This window comes from Hakea prostrata, chromosome 2 (assembly GCF_041222555.1).
Source record: "Hakea prostrata isolate BN-2017 chromosome 2, UWA_Hpros_2, whole genome shotgun sequence".
Lineage (NCBI taxonomy): Eukaryota > Viridiplantae > Streptophyta > Magnoliopsida > Proteales > Proteaceae > Hakea > Hakea prostrata.
Genome location: NC_142601.1, coordinates 56,755,355 through 56,780,745, shown reverse-complemented (window position 1 = coordinate 56,780,745; position 25,391 = coordinate 56,755,355). Strand labels below are relative to the sequence as shown.

Sequence of the window (25,391 nt, the reverse complement as noted above, 5' to 3'; positions counted from 1 at the left end):
ACACATTATGATAGTCTCAATTACTGAAGAGTCGATCATTATTGTATCTCAATGGTTTTGCAACTACATTCCAGTGGCAAGTCTCCAATTAAGTAGCTGTACCAACAATTCGCTTTCCGTGTGGATTGAAAAGGAGACTATCCTGTTTTTTTAGGTGATCAGAGAAAAAACAAGAGACAAGAAAAGGGACAAGATTATTATTTTTAGTTAATAATTTCTTTCTCTTTTGATAATTGACATGATTAGATGTTTTCCGAAATGAATAAAAAATAAAAGCAAATTCATGGCATAACAAAAAATGGAAAATGACACTTATCTCTCCTCTTTTAGTTGGACAAATTTATTTAGATTCTCTCTAAAACAGGTGGTTCTATGCCCTGAGGGGAACCATGGTCCCTCTTGATTATTCCAAATTTACTTCTTGCTCTTTCAATTTCTCAAATTTTTTCTCTGGAGTGTTTTCATGTCTAAAATTTTAGAATTTGCCAATGCCCTCCCTAAGTTTTAAATTTAGTTCGCTCGTTCGGGTTTTTTGAAATGTCATCCCTAACCCTCCTTCCATGTGTGAAATATCAATATTTGTCAGCCTCCCTGATGTTCGTTCGTGGTTGTTAAAAAATTTTCCCTAACATTAACTTATATTCATATTTTAATCTGAGCTAGAGTTAAAATCTACCCGTCTCTTTTGCATCTTAATCTGTCCACCAAAAAGTTAGAAATCTGAGTCCTTTTCTGTTCCTGGTCCAGTATAGAATTCCCCTGGTCTGGTCTAAAGTTCCCCCAACTCTTATCCACTACCCAGCTCCACTATAACAAAAATATATATTAAAGATAGAATATGAAATTAATGCATTATTGGCTGCAGATATCATATGCATGGACATTGATTTGGCTGGGTAAGCTCTTCTGTCCTATATATAATTTATATTTAAGATAGAATGAAGAACCAGAACCCACCTGGCCGACACAAGCAATAACCCTTCCCTTCGTTTCTCTGTTACGGCCTGCGGGTGAGTCTTCATCCCTTCACTCCGTCTCTCAATTGCAGGTGAGTTTCCATGCATCGATCTATCTATGTCGTTGAAACTGATGGATATATCGATCACATCCGATGATTGATCTTTGTCCAATTGTCCGGGTGTTGATTATTGTCATACGTGCAGGTGTGAGCGAAGATGATGACAGTAGAAGTGAAAGAATCAACAATGGTGAGGCCGGTGCAGGATTCGCAGCAGAAGGTGCTCTGGAGCTCCAACGTCGATCTGGTTGCTGGGAGTTTTCATATGACGACCGTTTACTTCTATAGGCCAAACGGATCCTCCAACTTCTTCGACGGCGGCATTTTGAAGGAGGCGTTGGGTAAGGTGCTCGTACCATTCTATCCGTGGGCTGGTAGGTTAAGGCGAGACGAGAATGGTCGTGTAGAGATCAACTGTAATGGAGAGGGAGTGTTGTTTGTCGATCGAGGCTGATCAGACCAGTTGGGTCATCGATGATCTGGTGGATTTTACACCCAGAGTGGAGCTCAACTGCCTTGTCCCAGCCATTGATTACACCTCGATCTGGAGATATCTCTTCATAATCCCCTTGTCTTGTTACAGGTACGTGACACGTTTTAAGTGCGGTGGAGTAGCTCTTGGTGTGAGTATGGAGCACTGTGTGGGAGATGGAGTATCGTGTATTCACTTCATCAACTCATGGTCTGAAATGACACGCGGGTTAGATATCAGTAGTACTGTTCCACCTTTCATCAACCGGACACTCTTGCAGAGCCAGGAACCCTTCAACTCCGACAGTCCACCACATGGAATACCAACCCTCACTTTCCCCCAAAACGTCCCAAGAAACCATAAAAAATTCTGAATCGGATTCCAACAACACTCCAAGAAATTTGCTGCTGGTTCCTTTTATGACAAAGATTACTCGTGAGCAGCTGAACATACTCAAGGCCAAGGCCAAGACCAACTCCTATACCTCTTACGAGGTGCTGGCTGGACACATATGGCGCTGCATATGCATGGCACGTGGTGAAAACGATGATCAGCTGGAGAGCAGGATTTATATACCCGTCGATGGACGGTCCAGATTGTGCCCTCCTCTTTCCACCTGGTTACTTGGGCAATATATGTCGTCTTCCCTGCGGCACCAATAGCCGTGGCCAGGGAACTCTTGATCGAACAATCCATTGACGTACGCCGTGAGAAGGGTCCATATATGACGCCTTAATGCGGATGGATGATGAGTACTTGAGGTTGAGGTCGGCCCTTGATTATTTGGAGCTCCAGCCTAACCCGATGGTTATCATTCCACATTCCAGGGTCGACCCATCCCTCCTTGGATTACAAGTTGGGTACGACTGCCCATTTATGATGCTGATTTGGGGTGGGGAAAACCTATCTACATGGGGCCCACTTGGTTGCCTTTTGAAGGGATGGCATTCCTCCTACCAACCTCCACCTCCACCTCCACCTCCACCTCCACGATGGGTGATGGGAGCTTATTGCTTGCCACTTCTTTGCAATCTGAGCACATGACGCTCTTTCAAAAGATTTTGTATGAGTTTTAGAATTTGACTAGTAAAAAATGGGTTCACATCCTCTGTAATTCCTTTCCCTACAACATAAAAATTGACATGGAATTTAAGTAATCCAAAGGTTATCCAACAAACTAGAGTTTAAATAAAATTCAAATTTATGGGTGGGTTTAAATAAAATTCAAATTTAGTTTAAATTGGATAACCTTTGGATTACTTAAATTCCACATGGCACAATCCTATGAGGGAATTATAAGGAATTGTAGGGAAAGGAATTACAGAGGATGTGAATCCGTAAAAAATGGGCATTTGAAATAGTACATACAAATAAAAATTGACATTGAATTGAAAAAAAAATAAATCTTAGCATTTAATACATATGAAGATTAATTAAACTAATCATATCTTTCATTTTTTTTTTACATTTATGTCTTCATTTTAGTTCAAAGAGATAGCTACACATTTCCTTATATTAGGGAATAGAGAATGTTATTGTAGTTAGCCATGGAGCTATAAGAAAGGAAAATTTATATTTCGAATATTTATTTAGTGATAACATTATTAATTAATTCTAATTTTTAACAAGTGCATTTGTAATTAATTTTTTATTATTTATGGAATAATAGATGTAATTAATAACAAGCAAAGGGGTCTATGTAAAATTTGTTTTTTCTTCTTCCTCTTCTTTAATATATTGGAAAATGATTTGGCAGATTCCTACTCTCCCAAAGATTAAACAATTTTTGTAGCGATCCTCACATGAAGCTATTGCAATTGGGAGCTCCTTCTTCTCGAGAAATGTTTCACTCACCCCTCTTTGTTTAATTTGTGGTCATAGTTCAGAGAATGTATGTCATACTTTGTTTTTTTGTCATTATGCTAAAGAGTGTTGGAGACTATGGCCACTCTGTATTAATACATCTGATTTTTTTAGGGACAAATTTATTTGATTGGATGGATTTTATCAAAATCAAGTTCCATGGTTTTGACAACTTAACCCTAGTGAATCAGATGTGGAGTGCCTTAGCTTGGTGTATATGGAATGCTAGCACTCTTTAGAGGGATTGAGGCCTCCATAATTCATACAATGACTACTTTCTCTTATCTATGTGCATATATACAATTTCATATAATGAAATCTCAAAGGGCTCATGGGGATTTGTATCCAAGGCCTAGTCACATCATTTCTGAAGAACTTGCTCTTTTTCAAATTTTTATTGATGGATCATGGGATAGTACTTCACACAAATGAGGTCGATGGTGTATCATGTGGAATTATAATGGTGGTTTTGTAGCGGCTCAAAGCAGGTTTGGTCATAGTGCTTCACCAACCTTAATTGAACTTGAAGCAATTAGAGATGGCATTATTCTGGGCTCTTCTTTAGGAGCTGTGGATTTGCATCTTCATTCGGACTGTTTACCCGTTGTTAGGGATCTTCTGGGTCTCCAATCATCCTTGGATTGGATGTGTCTCAGTTTAGTAGTAGATATTTTGAAGCGTTGTTCTTTTTTCCATAGGGTTTCTTTTGGTTATATTCCTAGAATTGGCAATGGCTATGCGGATTTTCTTGCTAAGGGTGCTTGCAGGTTATCTCTAGATAGATCTTGGTGGGGTATACCACCTTTGTTTATTGTGGATCCCTCCCGTTTGTATAGGTCTTATGACCTTAACTCTTTCATTTAATTTAATCGCTACTTGTTTGTTTTGGCCAAAAAAAACAACTAGAAGATAAGAAGATATATCGGCGTAGTCAATGACGGCAAGGATGAAACAGTTGAGTTCCATGGAGGGTGTAAAATCCTTGAAATCATTGAGAACCCAAGTGATGTGAGCCTCCACAAACAACACTCCCTCACCATTGTAGTTTGACCTCGAAACGACCATTCACATCTCGCGTCAACCCTTTCCTCCCCATGGATAGAACTCAACCAACACCTTACTCAATCCTTCCTTGAGTCATTCCTCCCCATGGATAGAACTCAACCAACACCTTACTTGAGTCAGTTGTGAGCCACTTCATCGGTCAAAAAGTCACATAAAATAGTTAAGTCAATGAAAGCACCACTTTAAAGCTCTGGTTAGTTGTATAGCTTAAATAAAAGATAGAAATGAGGGAGATGATTCAGTCATCTCCTTCCTGTGTTTGTCGTTAATTTATATAGATCTTACCTTGTTGCTTTCCACCGTCTGATAGATTGGCAAATCTTCTTCTTAACTGCACAATCAAAGGATTAAGTATCTATTTGCAAGTTAGTAATGGTTCCCTATTTAAGCACAATCGCCTATTCAGAGTTTATTGGGACCACGTTTCTTCCCTCAGTGATTGGATTCCTTCACCCCACAAGTAATGATCGATCCACATGCAAAGATCAAACCCAAACCCAATCGGACCTCTTTTTGGCCAATTATTAATTGATTTATTTAGTGATGATGTTATTAATTAATCCTAATTTTTAACAAGTGCATTTGTAATTAATTTTTTTATTATTTATGGAATAATAGATGTAATTAATAACAAGCAAAGGGGTCTATGTAAAGTTTGTTTTTTTTTACTTGAACAACAGCTAGAGGATAAGAAGATATATCGGCGTAGTCAATGACGGCAAGGATGAAACAGTTGAGTTCCATGGAGGGTGTAAAATCCTTGAAATCATTGAGAACCCAAGTGATGTGAGCCTCCACAAACAACACTCCCTCACCATTGTAGTTTGACCTCGAAACGACCATTCACATCTCGCATCAACCCTTTCCTCCCCATGGATAGAACTCAACCAACACCTTTCTCAATCCTTCCTTGAGTCAGTTGTGAGCCAATTCATTGGTCAAAAAGTCACATATGATAGTTAAGTCAATGAAAGCACCACGGTAAAGCTCTGGTTAGTTGCATAGCTTAAATAAAAGATAGAAATGAGGGAGATGATTCAGTTACCTCCTTCATGTGTTTGTCATTAACTTATATAGATCTTACCTTGTTGCTTTCCACCGTTGGATAGATTGGCAAATCTTCTTCTTAGCTGCACAATCAGAGGATTAAGTCTCTATTTGCGAGTTAGTAATGGTTCCCTATTTAAGCACAATCGCCTATCCAGAGTTTATTGGGACCATGTTTCTTCTCTCAATGATTGGATACCTTCGCCCCACAAGTAATGGCTTGGGTTGTTTGTTTGCAGCGGTTCGGTTTAACATGAACCGATCGTTACCAAACCCGGACCAGCCGACTCAAGTTAAACCAGTTAGATCATTGTCAATATTCGTACTCATCGCCAGACGTATATGTTGAAACTGATGGATATATCGATCCACATGCAAAGATCAAACCCAAACCCAATCGGACCTCTTTTGGGCCAATTATTTTGTAATTCAAATGTACCCGCCCTCGAGGTTATAAAAGCTGGGCCGGAATCACGTCAGGGTAAGAATGGATATGAGCAAATTCGGGCCAAAGAAATCGATGAAATTAAGAATTCTTACAAATAAATTATTCATAACCACAAACTCTAATTACCAATTAAAATAAGAAAAGCCTCACACTATATATTCTTTTTAATGCTCTAATTCTTCTTATCGTCCGGCATGGATCGGGACCTCTAGAACTGATACAGAAATTTTTTATTTTTTTTTGGTTTGTCAACCCCGGTTTATAAACCAGTGGTTTGACCTGCGTCGCACACCTGACTGTAGTGGGTGAGTCTCCCAGCGAGGATTTCTTGCATCCACAAGGATTCGATACGAAAAACTTGCTTAAACTAATAAGCTGCTTACCACTTAGACCAACCCAAGTTGGTATCAGGGAAAGAAACTTCGCCGAGATATGGTCTTTCTTGCAGCTTACAATGTTAAATCTCGGTTGATTTCGCCGATTCAGGTGAAAATTTTCTTTAAAAAATGAATACTCTGGTCTGCGCACTAAAGCTACAGTTTGCTTTACATTTAAACTTTATCTCTCTTCATTTAATGCTTTATCATCTCTCTTCATTTAATATCTTTATACAGGTACCACGTGGTTGTCTTGTGTTTTCCTTTTTCTTTTTTCTTTTAATATTTTAAAAGCAAAGCTGGTTTGAGTCTTCAGTCTTCCATTCTTCCATTCTTCTGCAACTACACCAGCAGAAGTAGAAGTGGAAGAGTCGGTTGCTGCGGCCGCTCCGGCAGAGGTTGACATGCGAACAACAAAGCCTTCCTTGGAGATATCACTATACATTCTTCAGTTTCTGTTCTTCCAATGATCTTGTAAACGTGAAGGCTGCAGCGAAATCGGTAGACTCCAGAGGATTTTTTGAAGCTCCGCTCCTTGGTGACGCTTTGAAGGAGCCTGTTGAGAGAAGTTGAAGAAGATGGGCTAGTGGTGGTAGCGAACCGCGATGACACCTTCGTTATCCCGGACTCGGTTTCCCCCGCGCCTTCTTCCTCCTCCGATCTCCTGTCAACCCTTACCTTGACGGTCTCATCCAACACCTCGCCGAACCTGATGTCGCTCGTTACCACCGTCCACCACCCATCATCGACTCCGGCTTCTAAATCCTCCGTCGAGAAATCGGTATCTCGCCAGTTTCGGTTAGAAATCAGCGAGAAATCCCCGAAAATCGGCGATATCCTGCAAGTTTCGTTTCGGCCCCTGGTTTCGTTTCGCCAGGCGAAAAGCTGCTTACCGATATTGGACCAACTGAAATTTTTCCTTGGTTGGTATACAAAATTTTTTTAAAGACATTCATATGTTCAGATTGCAAAGAAAGAGTAACCAATAAGCTCCCATCATTGGCGGAGTTTGGTAGGACGAAAGTCTGGCCTTCAGAAGGGATCCAAGTAGGGCCCACGTATATGGGACGTCCCCAACCAAAATCTACGTCGTAAATCGGCAGCCTCGCCCAACTAGTGATCCATGGAGGGTGGTTCCCTGGAAAGATAACCGTAGGATTAGGCTGTAGCTCCAAGTAATCGAGGGCTGATCTCATGTACTCGTCATCCATCCGCATCAAGCTCTCATGGATCTTCGACGCAGCATAGCTCAACGGGTTGTTCAAGAGGTCGCCGACCATGGCACTCGGTGTGGCGATGAATATGGCGTTGCCAAGGTAACCAGGTGGAAGGGGAGGGCGCAATCTGGACCGTCCGTCGACGGGAACGTAGAACTTGGTTTCTTGATCATCAGGGTATCCTCTTGCCTTGCATAGGCAACGCCACAGGTGGGCAGTCAACATCTCATGGGAAGTATAGCTGTTATCAGACTTGGCCTTGAGGATGTGAAGCTCCTTGCGTGTGATTTTCAACATTTCAATGGCGTTCCTGTCGGGATTTGCAAAGGACTGTTTGATAGGTAAATGCGTTTCGGTGCACGAAGGAGGAGGGAGCTGGTACTCCACGTGGGGAAACTTAGGAGTTGGTGGGTCCCTGCAACGTAAAAGTGTCCGGTCGATGAATGGTGGAAGAGTGATGTCAATGCCACGTGTCGTTTCGGACCAAGAGCTGATGAAGTGGTTTCCGGACAATCCATCACCCACGCAATGATCCATTGCCACACCCAGGCAAATTCCACCGCAGCCGAACCGTGTCACCTGTGTGAGTAGTAGCTAGCAAAATCAATCATGTGCATGCGATTTTTGGTTTTTGTATGTTGTGGATCTACTTTTCTTTCTTTTTTTTTTTTTTTTTTTTTAATTCTTACCTGAGCGGCAACGAGAGGATAAGAAGAGATATCGGCGCCGTAGTCGCTGAAGTCAGGGATGAGAGAGTTGAGCTCCATGGAGGGTGTAAACTCGTTTAGATCATCGAGAACCGAAGTGGTGTGAGCCTCCACAAACAGCACTCCCTCTCCATTGCAGTTGATCGCAATACGACCATTCACGTCCCGGCTCAACCTCCCTCCCCATGGATAGAACTCCACCAGAACCTTACTCAGAGCCTCCTTCAACAAGTTGGAATCGAAGAAGTTGGAACACCCGTTTGGCCTATAGAAGTAAACGGTCCTCACAAAAGATGTTCCTCCCACCAGGTCGGCATTGGAGCTCCAGAGCACCTTCTGTGGTGTATCCTGCGCCGGCCTCACCATAGTTGACTCCCTCACCTCTATCATCATCTTCATCTTCAGGATCACTCACTCACACCTGCAAGTCTGCGCGGAGAAGTAATGTTTATATTCACCGACTTCAGTTGAGAGACTCGGGGATTTCAGTGGCTCACTTAATTCTTTCAATATATGTATTTCCACCAAATCGGGGCTTGGATCAAGATTTCGATCTCAACAGTCGACTTCTCGTGCTACGCATTAAATGAAATTCTAGAGGTTGTTTCGTTATCATCTTCATGACTTTCACCTGCCAATCTATCACAATTATTTTGATTATGATAGTCTCAATTATTGTGGAGCAGATCTTTCACCCAGATTTTGCTGCTGTATTCTAGTGGCTAGTCTCCAACTAAGAAGTTGACTCGTCTGGGTTGCGTAAACGGTACCGTTTTGTATTTTGATGAATTAGTATCAAAGATATTGTGATAGATTTTCTTTTAAATAAAAAATTATTCCTTCCAGCCCCCAATTTGATTGGAATATCATGACACAAACGGAACGGATATTGCATGGGAGCAGCACTTAATTTGGACTGTTTACATACAACTTAATTGGCACAGTTCACTTTTAAGACACCATTAATTAATTTTTATCTATTTCTTGGTAAATGATTGCTATGTATAAATCTAACGGCTTAAATTAATTCAATATAAAATAATTTTCTTAACATCTAAATTACTTTCTGTCTTACTAAGAGCGTTTTCACTTTTCTTCTTCGTCTTTACAAATTAGGCAAAATCTCATTGGAAAGGTTATTGATCGGGAAAAAAGTTCTTTGTTGTGCACAGCCCTTTATTGTGTATAACAGTGCATTTATATGCCAAATAAGTGATTGTGATTAAATATTTAATTCTAAATTTTTTAAAAAAATATATATCTTAATATATTTTTAATTCTGTAAGTCTTCTTCAGCCACTTATTTAGCATATAAATACACTATTGTGCACTGTAGAGATGTGCAATGCCGATGATGTTTTTCTGACCTAATAGCAAAATCAGTTTTATCTATGGAAAAGAGTCCAATTGATTCATCATAATTAAGTATCTTGAGACTTGTTTCAACACTCCTGATCCATAATGGTTAACGTGTTAGAATTTCGAGGGTTTACTTAAAACCCTAATCAATAATAAAACCAAGCAAGAACTAAAATACGATATGATATTTAAAAAGTATTGAACATACTTTACATCAGGCGTATGTTGAAGAAAATTAATCCAAACCTTGAATGCCGAATCTGCAGAATGACGAAACCTTCTCTAATCTCTTCGTCTTTTCTACCGTACCTCTTTCTTGTGGAGAGAGAAGAGAATAAAAGAACTTAAGTGATTGGAGGGACCCATCATAACTATTTATAATAGCAATCCCAAATCCTAGTCTACTTCCACAATTAGTCGGTTTGGCCCATCTCAATACTAATGGCAAGGCATCGGCCCCAATGTATTGAGATCATCATCAATTATTAACCCCAGTAATTAATTCAAGCCTATATATTGCTTAGGATAAACCTAACATAACGTGCAATGGTCATTTCAGTTACCTCTTCCACGGCTTGATCCACATTTACGTTGCCACTCCTGCAACACTCTTAGCATTCTAACATTACAATAAGAGAAAGTAGAGGAAATCCTCCATGCTAGAGAATTCAGTATTTATACTAGTAAAAACCTTAATTTGAGCTCTACGCTTTTGAAACCAGAGTTTGACTTGCCTTTGGAGCAAGACCTAGTTGCTTGCTCAATTGCTGCCATTGTTTCTCATCTCGGTGAGGTGATTCCCTAAATGGACTGCAATTACCAATGCAAATGAATAGATAAGTCTCAATCCTCATTATTTATCCATTAAAAACCAAATAATACTTGAAAATAATTCAATGTTTTAGTCTTATATAGACTCTGCGATCAATTTAAGTAGAAAGAATTCGCGGTGGAAAATTTTGTAAAGAAATAAAGAAAAAACTGAACTCAGAAGCAGGGAATTAAGATATTGGCGCTTCCATGTCTCTGATTTGCTCTGCCTTGTGCTTATGATACTCCTTTCTCTTCTTATACTTGTGTTTATCATCATCATCGCCTTGTACTGCATCTGCATGGCCTTCTTCATTAGATGTTACTGGACCAGTATTCTCACTGCTAATCTCCAGCATCTCATCTTGGCATCCACCACCGCCAATGCTCTCTTCATCTCCTTCCTCTACCTAAACGCTCCTCGTTGCCGCCAGCATCCCGACTTGAAAGCCTTTTGCAGTAGTAGCCAGCAAAATCAATCTTTCTTTTGTTTTCAATCATTTTAAGGAATAAGTACTCACTCGTTTTCAGTTGGTTGCCTTCAGACTTTGGCTGGCTCGTGCATGCATTCATGCATGAGATTTTTGGCGAGAGGATCAAGTAGAAATGTCGGTGGTGTGTAGTCGTTGACATAAAGGATGTGGCAGTTGAGGTCCATGCAGGATTTAAAATCCTTAACTGTTTGGTTATATGAATCCAGAGGATTTCAAATCTTTGTATTCATGAATGCGAGATTTATACCCATATGATTGTGAAAATTTTTGAATTCATGAAATCTAGAGATTCATCTTTTTACACTAAAAATATGAATTTGTATATTTATGGGTATGGAATGAAATTCAGCCCTACTATAAAAGTGCTAAACATTTTGACGTTCACAAAGATCACGTTGTTCAAATAGTTATTCTGATTTCATTCTACAACCAAACAGTTAATTTTATGGATTATGACTCCATTGATTTGAAATCTCCAGACTCATGTAACCAAACATGCTCTAAAATCATCGAGAATGGAAGTGGTGTGAGCCTGCACAAACAACACTCCCTCACCATTGCAGTTTGACCTCAATATGACCATTCACTTCTCGCGTCAATCCTTCCTCCCCATGGATAGAACTCCAGCAGCACCTTACTCATCATTCCTTGAGCATGCTTGCATTGAAGAAGTTATTAGAACACCCGTTCGGCCTAAAAAGTAAATGTTCCTCCTACCAAGTCGGCACTGGAGCTCCAGAGCACCTCTTCTGTAGTGTACCCTGTGCCACCCTCACCATAGTCGACTCCCTCACCTCTATTATCATCTTCATGACTCTCACCTACAAGTCTATGACAATTTTACACATTATGATAGTCTCAATTACTGAAGAGTCGATCATTATTGTATCTCACTGGTTTTGCAACTACATTCCAGTGGCAAGTCTCCAATTAAGTAGTTGTACCAACAATTCTCTTTCCGTGTGGATTGAAAAGGAGACTATCCTGTTTTTTTAGGTGAAGAAAAAAAAAAAAAAAAACAAGAAAAGGGACAAGATTATTATTTTTTTATTATTTTTAGTTAATAATTTCTTTCTCTTTTGATAATTGACATGATTAGATGTTTTCCGAAATGAATAAAAAATATTAGAATTTGTCAATGCCCTCCCTAAGTTTTAAAATTACGCTCGTTTGAATTTTTCGAAATGTCATCTCCTAACCCTCATTCCATGTGTAAAATATCAATATTTGTCGGCCTCCCTGATATTCATGGTTGTTACAAAATTTTCCCTAATGTTAACTTGTATTCATATTTTAATCTGAGCTAGAGTTAAAATCTACCCGTCTCTTTTGCATCTTAATCTGAGTCCTTTTCTGTTCCTGGTCCAGTCTAGAATAATTCCCTGGTCTGGTCTAAAGTTTCCCCAACTCTTATCCACTACCCAGCTCCACTATAATTAACAAAAATATTTATTAAAATATGAAATTAATGCATTATTGGCTGCAGATATCATATGCATGGAGATTGATTTGGTTGGGTAAGCTCTTCTGTCCTATATATATATATATAAAGATAGAATGAAGAACCAGAACCCACCTGGCCGACACAAGCAATAACCCTTCCCTTCGTTTTTCGGTTGCAGGTGAGTTTTCATCCCTTCACTTCGTCTCTCAGTTGCAGCCTTGCAGGTGAGTTTTCATCCCATCCTGCTTGGATTACAAGTTGGGTACGACTGACTGCCGATTTATGATGCTGATTTGGGGTGGGGACGACCCATTTACGTGGGGCCCACTTGGATCCCTTTTGAAGGGATGACATTCATCATACCAAGCTCCACTGGTGAGTGGTGATGGGAGCTTGCTGCTTGCTATTTCTTTGCAATCTGAACACATGAATGTCTTTCAAAAGATTTTGTACGAGTTTTAGAAAACGGACTCGTCTGGGTTGTGGACGTACGGCATTATGAGTTTTGTATTTTGATATAAAAAATATTATGACAGATTTTCAATTCTTTTACTTCAAATAACAAAACTACTTCTTCCAACTGTGTGTGCTGCCCCAATTTGGATGGAATAGAGTTTCACCCCCTTAAGGTAGCCCCGGTAAAAACTCAAAGAATAATTAGAAGAAAAAAAAAAGGAACATTTTCAAAAAATCCTAATAAAAGAGTTAGAAAAAATATCTAACAAGTGATACGAAAAAATAAGGATAGGCAATCATGGAATGGTATTGATTTTACCGGGAAAGTAACAAGTATCTTGACCAAGGTTCGACATGTCGACCCGTGTCGCCAGGGTCAGACACGGCGACACGGCGACTCTGGCGACAAGTCGTCAAAAGTCTGGTGACTTTTGGTTGGGGTTCGATGAAAAATGGAACCCCTATTTCGAAGGGTATTTCAGGTCATTTTGACTTGAAATTTGACGTGTAGCTTAATTTGAGGCCAATAAACACATTGGGAGTGTTATTTTGACCTAAAACATCACCTAAACTAATGTTCTTAATTGACCCATGTCCTACTATAAGCGGACAAAAGCCCCAAACCAAAATTCTAAAAACTCATAAAAACCAAATTATCTAAAGTCTACAATTCATTGTACAAATACATAGAATCAACCAACCATATAAAGTACAAATACATAGAGTCATCCAATGATCCAACTATATAAAATCTCGAACTCTCAATACCAAGTACTGTGCCTAGGTGGATCGAACTCCTGTGACTTAGACTGCCTCCAGTGATGCTCCCCCAACAATCTCACATAATGATCCCATGTCATACGATACTGATAGTGTTCTAGATAATCATTAATTGCACCTCTATAACGGTGATCTTCTGCCCCCAAGAATGGTTACTTGTTTGATGAAAAAATTCCCAGATTCGTGAAAAAACATAGCCTAATCAACAGAAACAACGTGACATCCGGCAATGATGAAGCAAGATGTACTCATAGATGTCGAAGATCGGACCAAAATATGGTGAAAAGTGCGAAAAATGAGAGAGAGAAGCTCTGGAGAAGGGAGAGAGAAAATGTAAAAAAATCAAGTGGGAAATTTCGGCGAAATTCGCCCGAATCCCCCTATTTATCGCCAGAAGTCGGCGATATGGCAATATATCGCCGAGAAATTGTTAAGTCAGTGTCGCCAAGGGGTGTCGTGTCACCCCAGCGACACCTCGACATATCACTTCCACACGACAACCCCTAGCAATATATCGAGGAATTCAAGGATTTTTATTGCGGCCGGTCCGCACATCTTAACAAAACAACATTTATGGTTGGGTTCGGGGCCGAATTTTTCTTTACCGGTTCGTATTTACAACACCCTTCCGCCCCTCCCGTCGGTAGACGCTGTTTTCTCCTCGTCTTTCCCCGTGGTTTTCTCGGCCTTTGGTGTTTTCCCTGGGTTGCACCCTGGTCTCGTTCGCTCGGTGGGTGGCGCTTTCCGTTGTGTGGGTTTTCGGTTTGTTCCCTCTTTGGTGGGTTGTTTTTTTTTTTTTTCTCGTTGTTCCCCCCGGGCTGCTCCTCCTGGTTTTTGTCCGTCTCCCTTTCGGCTGTTTGGGTTCTTCTGGTTGCATCGTTGCCTTGCGTGTGGGCCTCGTTTTGGCCTTGCCCTTTTTGGTTCTGGGGTGGTTTGGCGCGCGAGCTCGTTCGATCCTGGCCCGGTGCCTCGGCCCTTCTCTTGCCTTCCTCCCCCCTCGTCCCACCCGTTTGTGTTCTCTCCCTCTCTTTTGCTTGTTCCTGTTGGTTCTTCTCTTCGGGCTTTCCTCGTCTCTCGGCTGGTGGCTGGTGGTGTCTTGGTCTTCCCTGGGGCCCCCGTTCGGCCGTGGCTCCGCGACTTTTCTCCTGTCTCGGCGCGGTGTGTTGGTGTGGTTTTCGGCCTCCCGTCTCGTGTTGCCGTGCGCCGTGTTGCCGGCGGCGGGCTGGTTCGGGCTGGTGGGCGCTGGGTTGTGGCGTGCCGGTGCGTTCCCGTTTTCCCCTCGGTTTCGCTCGCCCGGTGCCGTCTGCGGTGGGGGTTTGTTTGTTTTTTCGCCTCGGGTGGTTTTTTCCCCGGCCCCGTGCCTTCCCCCTTTGTTGTTTGTTGTGGTGGTGGCGGCGCCCGGCTCCGTCCGGAATTCAAATGCTACTACATTTTTCAAAATACAAATTGCTATCATCTTAATTTATATATTTTTTTTGGTAATATTTGTTATAATCTTAATTATTCATCGTTTCCTTACAACTTCATTATATCTAAGAGTTACCTACGATTCAAGAACTTTTCTAAAATAATGCTTATGACATGGAGGTGGAACAGAAGCAGGATCATAGCCAATAGAATATTTCTTTTACATAAAAAATAATAAAATAATAAAATAAGGTGGCATAAGTGGAGAATAGTAGGTGATAGAAATAAATCCTTAGAATTGAAGGTAATCGGAAGAAATGAAGACGAAGTCAGGTGTGTTGAAATTTAACTAGGAGACAAAAAGATTTGCTGGATTCTAAAGAAGATTTTTTTTTGCATAAATTTTTTTTTCATTTAATTGAAAAATCTAAAAAAGTATATGAAACTTGTTTCTCATGATAAATAAGGAAATTATAAAGATGAAAGAAACGTGGGACGAATCATGCAGTAATAAATAAGGAACGTTAATAGTCAAGGCAGAGCTGTTCTAGTGGTGAAATCAACACTTCTTAGTAAAGAGGTCGTGGGTTTGACTCTTGCTGCGACATATTAACATCCTCATCCCCGGCTTAAAAAATGAACATTATAGTTATTTCTTATATTCTTCTGAAATTAATGTTGAATCACTTGCATTATCATTTGATGATGGACTTGTTTTTGTATTTCAATCCTAGTTAAGAGTTCAAAATTATTAATATCCTTTGACCATGGGTTGTTGTCTTCTCACTCTAATCTATTCATTCTCTCTTGTCTCTAACTCTGCCTCCCTCACCCCACCCCTCCCCCTCTTCTTTTGATACTCTCTGGTTGATGGACTACTTTTAATTGAATTGTGATAGTAGATGTAATTTAATAATTTCTCAGTAATTTGGGGTATTAATAAGTATACCTAAAAAACATGAAGTTAATTTAACCAAGCACATTTAATAAAAAAACAAAAAATAAAGTGTTGGCCTATTAATTATTGTTCCTAATCAAGTGCAAAAGTCGAGCCTAGAGCTCTTCTGTAAAGCCTTTTCCAATTTAATTAGAATAAATTATGTTTACATCCTCCATGTTTGCAAACAATTAGGTTTACATTTCTTCAAATTTATTCTATTACAAACCTCAATTTTAATTAGAATAAATTGCATTTACACACCCTATTTTTTATGGTAAAAGATAGTAGACTTTCTTTCTTTTTTTTTTTTGGGGGGGGGGGTTTCATGAAATAAAGAAGGGTAATATTGGAATTTGTAAAATACATTACATGCTAACTCATCACTTAATTTTATTATTCTAATAGTAGGCCTATGGTTTTTATATATAATTCAAGACATAAGGGATAGAAATGTAATATAATAAATTTGAGAAAGTGTAAACACTACAAACACAATGGTAATTCACTGTTTTAATTATTAATTAATTATGTAACATCAAACTATAGATGCTAGATAAATGAGTAATTCCCTTCATTCCCCTCTTGATGGTCAGATTTTAAAAAAAATTACTCAATAAGAACTTGTAAAAAGTAGTTACCAATTCTTTCAATCTCTTGGCAATTCTAGGGCCAACAACATCTTGTTTTTTGTTTGTTGAATCCTCTCATGATTAATCAGTTCCATCATTTGTAATGATAGAATATTAGTTAAGTGAGAAAAATTATCACATAATTTGAGGGTGGATAATTACTTTATAAAATAGAATCCATTTGAATAAAAAATTTTGAAAATATTAGGTAAATATTTTTAAAATCTGATCATCTGAGAAATTTAAGAAGACGAAAACCGTTATTTTTTTTTATTTTTTTTTTAATCAAACAATGACATTAAATTAACCAAGCTGGGTTAAAGTACCCAGCAAAATAAGATACATTGTTGAACAAGCATAAAGGTTGTTGCAACCACCCAACTTTAGAAATACCTAATAATCTAGATCCTTTAGCTAATAAATCAGCATTACTATTAGCTGATCTAGGAATAAAACATATATCTACAAAGTCAAACAAAACTAATAAGGATCTAATGCTCTCAGAGATAGAAAGACAAACCCAATCTAAGGAGTTCTCCTTTTCTAAGAGACTTAAAACTGCCGAACGACAATCAGAATGTAAGTGAAAGTTCTTAATCCCTAGTGTCCATGCAATTTGAATTATATCCCTGATAGCCTCCAGTTCAACCTGAGCTGCGGATAACGCGCGACCTGACTTGATTTTTGCCGTTAAGAAGCTGCCATTAGGTTGGTAAATGATACCAGCCCTTCCTCCCCAACCTTCATTGTCCTCCAATGAAATATCTGTATATATTTGGAACACGCTTGAAGAAGAAATAGGCTGATGTTCTGGGGACAATCGAACTTCCTGCTGCTGAAATTCTGCTATCTACCTGAATTCGGTCGTCCTCGGAAGCCGAAATTGCATCCAGTTCACCTAACAAATTATGAAGATGAAACATTAAACTTTGAAGATTAGGAATTTTAGCTGAAAAAAGATAATCATTTCTTGACTTCCATATAAACCAACATAAAAGACACCATATTGTGTGTACTCGATCAATATTTCCAGAATTTTTGAATTTTTCTTCAATGAAGTCCCACCAATCTAACATGCAATCTCCAATAAAATCATTCACATCTAACCTTAAGAGGGATGCTTTCCAGCATTGTTGAGAAAAAGTACACTTAAAAAGTGTATGAACTAATGACTCAAATGCAGACTTACATAAAAGACATAATGGAGAGAGAGTTCCACCTTTCTCAAAAAGAGCCAATCCTATTGCAAGAGCATTGTGTCCTGCTTTCCACAGGAAAGACCTTACCTTGGGAAGTGTTTTGATTTGCCAAATCCTCTTCCAAAAGAGTGTTCCATAGGATGTAGATCCTCTATTTTCCTACAACCTCAAATTATTCAGTTCCATATAGTATGCAGATTTTACATTGAAATTTTCCCTTGAGTGATCCACTCCATATCCATCTATCTTTGGTATTGGGGTCAACAATTGGGATTTTTTGAATTGCTGCCACTTCTACACCTGAAAATAGCTGCCTAAGTTTAGAATAATCCCATGTATATGTTTGCCAACAAATAAGCTCACTTACTTTGGTTGGGCCCCCTTGAATTGGAGGGCTAAAAGTACATCTCAAGGGGAAGGATGGGCCTCCAATCCCATCTTTTTGGGTTCTATTCCAAAAATGTATTATGGATTGATACTATATTTAATAATATGCAAGGACAAGGGATTAGGTTGGATCTGGTTCACAAAAACAAAAAGAGAAGAATATTAGGTAGGAATGTAGGATCACCTGTAGATATATTATATATAATATACAGTATGAAGAAGACCCATGCCACCCGGGGGAGTCAGCAGCGATAACCCTTCAATTCACTTCATCTCTGCGTTGCAGCCTTGCAGGTGAGTTTCCATCTCTGTTAAAGGTGATGGATATACTCCATATATATATATGCACAGACGATCTGACTATTGATCTTTTTTTATTCTTACATGTACAGTGTTGAGCATGGTGAGGCCGGCACAAGATACACCAGAGGAGGTGCTCTGGAGCTCCAACACAGACTTGTTACAACGCAATATTTATGTGACGACTACGACTGTTTCCTTCTATAGGCCAGATGGGTCTTCCAACTTCTTCGATGCCAAGGTGTTGAAGGAGGCTCTGAGTAAGGAGGTGCTGCTGGTGGCATATTATCCATGGGCTGGGAGGTTGAGACGTGACGAAAATGATCGCTTGAATATCAACGGCAATGGAGAGGGCGTGTTGTTGTTCGTCGATGCCGAGACCACTTCGGTTATCGACGATTTTGGCGGAGAACTCATATATGCTCTCCATGGAGTTCAACAGCCTTATTCCGGCCAACTGTGATTACTCTGCAGCTGCTTTACAAATTTGAATGACTCATGGATTGGTAATTGACCAATTTGTTACAACAAGAGAATATAGCGTAGTTGACTCTTTGGTTAATAATAGGGTTGCCTCTGTCAATCTGTCATGGTAGATGAACTACCCTATATTCTCTTGGTTATCATATATGTTCCTTGGAAACCCTCTATAATTCCCATTCTCCAATTATTCAAAGCAACGTACGTACACACCCACAATTTTAATTTATGTTGGGTTACTTGGGTAGGCAATATTATTAGTTTGATTTCATATTTCGACAACATTAAAAAGACCCTAGCTAGGTGTATTTGTCATTTACTATCATAACAGCTGATTGATCCAAAACTTTCTTTTAATTATAACTATCACATAACTCTAATTATATGGACCAACAACATAGTACTAATAGACAACTAAACCCAACAAACACTACTTTTGCTTAAATTCTTTCAATCATCATGATGAAGACCAATGTTGAAGTCAATTTGCTACTGTTTTTGTTTCTCTGTGTCTGCCACACCTTCTTTTGGATACCTTTTTCTAATTGTCATTTGTTGTGTGTTGTAATATGGTTCAACCACTCCTATATAAAAAAGATTGAAGTCATGATAGTTAGTTGATCAAACATTGTGGGATGTACGAATGTACGAAGTCTAAGCAACCTTTTTTACACTAAAACATGACTTTGTAGATTTCTGAGTATGGGGTGAAATCTTATAAAAGTACTAAATATTTGCGCATTTACAAAAATCACGTCAACCAAACAGTTTTTCATAATGAAACTTCCACAAATTCAAGTTAACCAAATAATTAATTTTATGAATAATGACTCCATAAATTTAAAGAGCCCGGCCAATATCATCCACCATGGCCTGGATGGATATATATGGGCGGGCCTAATGAGCTCAGATTCAATTATAATATTATCAAGCCCATGGGTTTGGTTTATATATATTTAGAGTTATTTAAAAACACAAAGAAGTAAGAACCCACCTGGGCAACAAGATAAAATGTAGAAACACATAAAACCTCAATAGTCAATATAACCCTTTCTCTCAGTGAGTCACTCTCCTAGAAACATCGCAATGTGGGTCCTATCAGTTCAGTATCAATCCTCTCAGAGTCAGCTCCCATGGAATCAGGAATCAGGAATCGGTTCCAAAATAATGAAATGAAATGTGGGTGAGTCGTGGTTGTTTCCTCACCATTCACAATTCAATCCGAATCCCAAGGTTGGGAATAGCACAAGTTCACAACACGCAACCCTTTAAATCATCACAAAATTTGTGAAACTTGTAGAAGCTGCTGCTGCTGCCACACTATTTGTATTTGTGTTTGTGTTTGTGTTTGCCCAGATTACTGAGTACCAACTTAATTGTCTTATTCTTTCTCTAACTGCAACCCACCCTCCATGCACAGTTGCAGTCGTTGGCCCATGGCATCTCTCCCCTTTGAGAGCCACCATCCCAAAGATAAATAAACTAGTTAGTTTATTTACTGATCAGTTTCTTGTTTCTTCTGTCCTCAAATTTTTGTGGACATGCTTCTTTTTTAACAATTTTCGGTGGAGTTACTCTCCCCACAAATTTGTTGGCCAAAATGTTCATCTTACTTTCCATCACCTACAAATGATCCAAAAACACTGGGCCTCACTTCTGTTTCTTTCAAGTTCCATCATCATAATTTCGCAACCAACCAGAACACATTTCCCATGCTAAATCGAAGAGGATGACATATATAGTGAAACCAAGCATTTCCATAGCTGTTCGAGCCCTCTTGTTCAGGAAGCAAAACACCTTAGCTTTCTCATTCGCATCAATCACTATCCCAGCTGGATCGATCTAAAAGAAACTTGCAGAACCAACGCATCTGGGTCTACTTGATTGAAAACAAAAGTGCTCGACCAAGAATCTAGCTATGATCTCCAGACAGATTTATTATGAGCTTTCTGGATTGAAAGGTAGAAGAAGAACAATTGTCAATCTGCAGTAACTGAAACTTGGAATACACATTGGCCGTTCAACTGTCCCAAGGTCTTGAAGTGCATGAATGGCCACGTTTAACAAATTTAAGCCCCTTGCTTGGAAGAGTACTTCTCTGTATATTTAAAACAATACCCATTAAAAATAAATAAAAATCAGGTTGTATAATTCATCAATACATAGAGAGAATCTACAGGGCAAAGCAAAAAGCTGTGAACTGCTTGAATGCTTCATGAAAAGCTTCAAATTTCTCATCATTTGCAAAACCATCTCACTCTCACCCCACCCATCAAATGTTAGAGAGAGAGAGAGAGAGAAAGAGAGAGAGGGAAGTTCTGTCACAGTCCTACTTTCAGGAAATTAGACCCGCGTGCAGTATGAGCTGACAGTCTGAAGGGGGCAAAAGTATCACAGATGACCATAATACCCCTTGACTTGTTTAGTCCTTTGTTGACTCATTGGCCTTTCATCAGACAACAAAAAGCTCCATACTAATTAACTATAATGATCCTTATCTAATCCCAGATTAAGGATTAAAATCTACTAATTGCTTATGATGTCAAGAAATATACTAACATTGTTCAAATCAAAATCTATTTTGCCCATCAATTGTGCTAGTTTTATCCTCTTTTATCTTTTCCTTGTATAATTTTCTTGTGAGAACCTTTGTGATTGAGGTGTGAGTGCGACTGTGACCTCAATGGCTGGATGCAAATTCTAAGTGAGCACTCATGTAAAAGAGGCAAGTGAACATGATGGGCTTGTTTCTTTCTTTCTTTCTCTTTTTTTCTTTTTTCTTTTTTTTTTTTTTTTTTCCTTCTTTTTTTTCTGAAAATGGGTAAAAGAAATCTGTGTGGTGTTTGTAGAGGTGAGTACCCACTAGCAATATAGGGGAAAAATTAATTAATACAAGAATGGGGTTGGTTCAACTTCACTGTAACTTTTCCTTTATTATTTTTTTCATCATTCACAAGAGCCATTATTGTCACCACATGAGTTCTCATGAAGATCTTATAAAATTAACTTCTAATTCATGAAAAGGATCACAGACAATCATGGGTCCTCCTTTTTATTATTTCTTTCCTCTCTTTCTGGTAGACTAGAAGACATGCATGCCTTACTTAATTCTTTTTTTTCTTCAGCCAATTCCCTTAATTAATTCATGTATAGGGGCAAAGATATCCAAAAAAATATATTAACATTAAACAGTTGCAGAGAAGCAGAAACATGAAATTAAGAAAGATACTTTTAATTAAACCCCTTGATATTTAATTAATTTTTTCATTAGTTCGCAGCAGTGGAGAGCAATGAAGTGTAGTATAGAAAAGTAGAGAACAAAATATACCTATTCCATTAGTGTTAACACAAGACTAATTATATGCTTCCTATCCACTGCTAAATTTATTTCTATACATAATTTAGAAGTAATCAAAATGGTGAGGGATCTGATAAGTGGCATCTCTTTCTTTCTTGGTTAACTTGGGTATGGAAGCTTTGCTTTTGATCTTCAGTAAATCTCTAGGGACTTCTGGTGGTCTGACTGATCTTATCAGAGCCCAGTTGACACCCTTGAAGAACTCGTGCCTCTTGATCTCAACAGAGCCCATGGAGCTCCCGAGCCTCTTCTTGGGGTTCTTCACTAGAAGTTTGCTTATAAGATCTTGAACCTTCACCATTTCTTCAAACTCTTTAGTACTACTGACACCAATCCTAGGGAAAGTTAATGGCTGCTTGATGATGTTTATGAGGGTCTTCTCATTGTTTTCACCAATAAATGGCGTCTTCCCATATAAGAGCTCATACAAGAACACACCAAGAGTCCACCAATCTACAGCACTTCCATGGCCAGATCCTGAGATCACCTCTGGGGCCAAGTACTCATGAGTTCCAACAAAGGATTTAGATCGAGCATTGATGGGTTCTGCCACCAATTCTGCATTAATGTCTTGCAAATCAACTTGTGTTCTTTCCATGGCCGTTCTTCCCTCCTTCTTCCTGTTAGGAGATGAGAAACAAGAAAGTACAGGTTGCATGGGTGTGGCACATGAGGGGAGAGAGCACTTCTCCTCAATGGGCTGAGAACTTTCATCAGGATCAACCTTGGTTCTAAGAAGTCTTGGAACAACATCACACTTGAGGGAGAGATCAAAGTCAGAAAGCATGATGTGCCCATCTTCTCTAACCAACACATTTTCAGGTTTAAGGTCTCTGTAAACAACACCCATCATATGCAGATACTCCATAGCCAAGAGGGTCTCTGCTGCGTAAAACCTGCATGATTAATTAATTTGAAGTTTAAGTAGGTTTCATTATCAGAGTCATGAACCAGCGATCCAAGAACTCAACTAGGTGAGTCATGGAACAATGGGCGAGCGGGGGGAGTGGAAAATGACTTACTTGGCTGAAGAGATACTAAAGCGCTTCCCTGGCTGACGTTGTCTGGCAGCGTGGAGGTCACCACCAGGGCAGAACTCCATGACCAAACAAGAGTAGTGAGAAGCGTTGAACTCGGCATACAGAGTTGGGAGAAAAGGGTGATCAAGGATACCCAGAATCTCCTTCTCCATATCTGCCCTCTGAAGCTTCTTCCTGAACGCAAGTGCTTCTCTGTCCACAACTTTCATGGCGTACAGGCTCTCTGGCAAGCCCACGGCTGGGGTTCGGAGCTGGCAGAGATAAACATTGCCGATGTCACCGCTGCCGAGTCGACGTATCAGGCGGAAATGGTCGAGCCCAACTCGGCCTTTCTCTCCCCTTAGGAGTTTCATGGCCTCCCAGGCGGCTTGGTTTGCCTTATGTGGCTTCTGACCACCACCACCGTAGAGGGTGTTGTCCAAGTTGGAGCAGGCGGAGATAGAGCTCCGGCAGCTAAGGTCACCACTGATAAAACTGTGACCTGATTCCGGCACCGTGATCGAAGAACTGCTACTGTCATAATCAGATTCATCTCGGCTTGTGACTTTCATGACTCTCTCTCTCTCTCTCAGTGTGCTTTTTTGGTTTCCTTTGCTGTTGTGATTTGTAAGAAGTGAGGAGAGACCTATATATACAACAGTATCAAACCATATGATAACCAAATTTCACTATTACCCTCCAGACTCATTACATTTTACAATGCTGTGCAGATCCTCCTTCATTATTTTTTGTTGATTCATGATTGGAAGCAAATCCAATATTGATTCACGAATTATTAGGTCACTTGGGAATGAATTACCCTATGAAGAAGTTTTTTTTTATTTTTTTGGGTAATCACTCTATGAATAAGTCTGGAAATACTCATTTTGGACCTCTGTGGCATTTTGGGTATTCCACTGTTTCATTCCTCTGCACCATTACTCTTCATTTTTGTAAAATAGAAAAGTTGAGAACCACTTATGTGAAAATTCAACCATCATTCTGAAATGTAAATTGCAGAAACTAAAATCTTACTATAGAGGGATTCTAATGTAATTTTGAGGTGAAGTTGTAGAGAGATATTTGCAAGGAGTGGGTGCATGAGTTACCCGTGCCACATTAATTTCCACCTCCAATCCAATATGGTAGGTGAGCTATTTATCCCTTAATGGTATACTCGTGTGACATGTGAACTGTGAAATTTAGGGTTCAACTCCCAAAAGAAAAGAAGAAAAAAAAAGCAGCCCATTTATGGGGCTTTACTACAATTTTAGCAATGAGTTTCAATGTATTCTCTCCATTTTTATTTTTTTTTATCTTATTTAATAACTTAAATTGAAGTAAAAATACTAAAAAGTTGTTAGTCGGCAGTCGCTTGGCCTATGTGGTTCTTGTTCATAAGCATAACGGTTGTGAGAGGTTGGCATTGTCTCGCACGAGAAAAGTAGACATCCCGATTACATACGTTGTACTTCCATTGGCCAACACTTTTGTTTAAATGTAGTCCTACAGTTTTTAAAAGGTTTGAAGAACATATTTTTAAATTTTACCAAAGAAAAGAAAAATAACATCTTTGCAAAAACAAATCTAATAATCTTTCCAATAACCCTGTGTGGCTGTGTGCATCACTGTCTAAGGCTTCATTTGGTTCGTAAGATATGAATATGATGACAAGAAAAACCCATTGATTTATTTTCCCTCATGAATAGAAGATTTTGTGTTGTCTTGAGAAATATGAAAATAACATGAATATAATGAGTATCATAAAAAAATTTGTGAAAAAGAAAGTCACTACTTGTGAAGTGTTGTTGTGGAATACGTGCCGTTTCATATAATTTTTTGTAAGTCAAATATGTATGTTTTCGACTTTTCTCCATTGAGAACCAAGCACCATTGGGTCTCTTTTCTTTTCTCGTTACTCTCTCTATTCATTTCATCTCTTATGTTGGATGCAAAGAGAACGACAGAAATGAAAAGAACAAATGAAAAATAAACAACCATGATGTTTAGTTGTTAATAGGAAAAAAAAGAATACAAAATTTTGTATATTTGAATTATTCAAAATTTATAGGAACCATGGTAATATTCACTTTAAACACAAGTTCAAAAAAATAT

At 39.0% G+C, this 25,391-nt stretch overlaps 1 protein-coding gene and 3 pseudogenes across 3 annotated transcripts; 2 read left to right on the top strand and 2 right to left on the bottom strand.

The window, feature by feature from the left end:
• Window positions 1-1,178: 1,178 nt before the first annotated feature.
• Window positions 1,179-2,566, top strand: LOC149025106 (shikimate O-hydroxycinnamoyltransferase pseudogene; annotated as a pseudogene).
• A 4,530-nt stretch (window positions 2,567-7,096) lies between these two features.
• On the bottom strand, window positions 7,097-8,661 carry LOC149025105 (shikimate O-hydroxycinnamoyltransferase pseudogene; annotated as a pseudogene). The gene is made up of 2 exons (XR_016171473.1): window positions 8,197-8,661; window positions 7,097-8,086 (listed from the first exon to the last, which is right to left on the bottom strand). The product of XR_016171473.1 is annotated as a shikimate O-hydroxycinnamoyltransferase pseudogene (transcript).
• Window positions 8,662-18,382: 9,721 nt separating this feature from the next.
• Window positions 18,383-19,255, top strand: LOC149025104 (hydroxycinnamoyl CoA quinate transferase pseudogene; annotated as a pseudogene). Its single transcript, XR_016171442.1, has 2 exons — window positions 18,383-18,413; window positions 18,512-19,255. The product of XR_016171442.1 is annotated as a hydroxycinnamoyl CoA quinate transferase pseudogene (transcript).
• A 2,892-nt stretch (window positions 19,256-22,147) lies between these two features.
• Window positions 22,148-23,883, bottom strand: PID2 (AGC (cAMP-dependent, cGMP-dependent and protein kinase C) kinase family protein). Its single transcript, XM_089143069.1, has 2 exons — window positions 23,280-23,883; window positions 22,148-23,153 (listed from the first exon to the last, which is right to left on the bottom strand). The coding sequence occupies exons 1-2, from the start codon at window positions 23,846-23,848 to the stop codon at window positions 22,301-22,303; spliced, it is 1,422 nt and encodes a 473-aa protein (XP_088999195.1). The 5' UTR covers window positions 23,849-23,883; the 3' UTR covers window positions 22,148-22,300.
• Between the last annotated feature and the right edge of the window lie 1,508 nt (window positions 23,884-25,391).

Bases quoted from the DNA above. Each gene is read 5' to 3' on its own strand.
- PID2 (XM_089143069.1), bottom strand. From the start codon at position 23,848: ATGAAAGTCACAAGCCGAGATGAATCTGATTATGACAGTAGCAGTTCT. The intron at 23,154-23,279 runs GTAAGTCATTTT...TTAATCATGCAG, and splicing joins TTTAGTATCTCTTCAGCCAA to GTTTTACGCAGCAGAGACCC.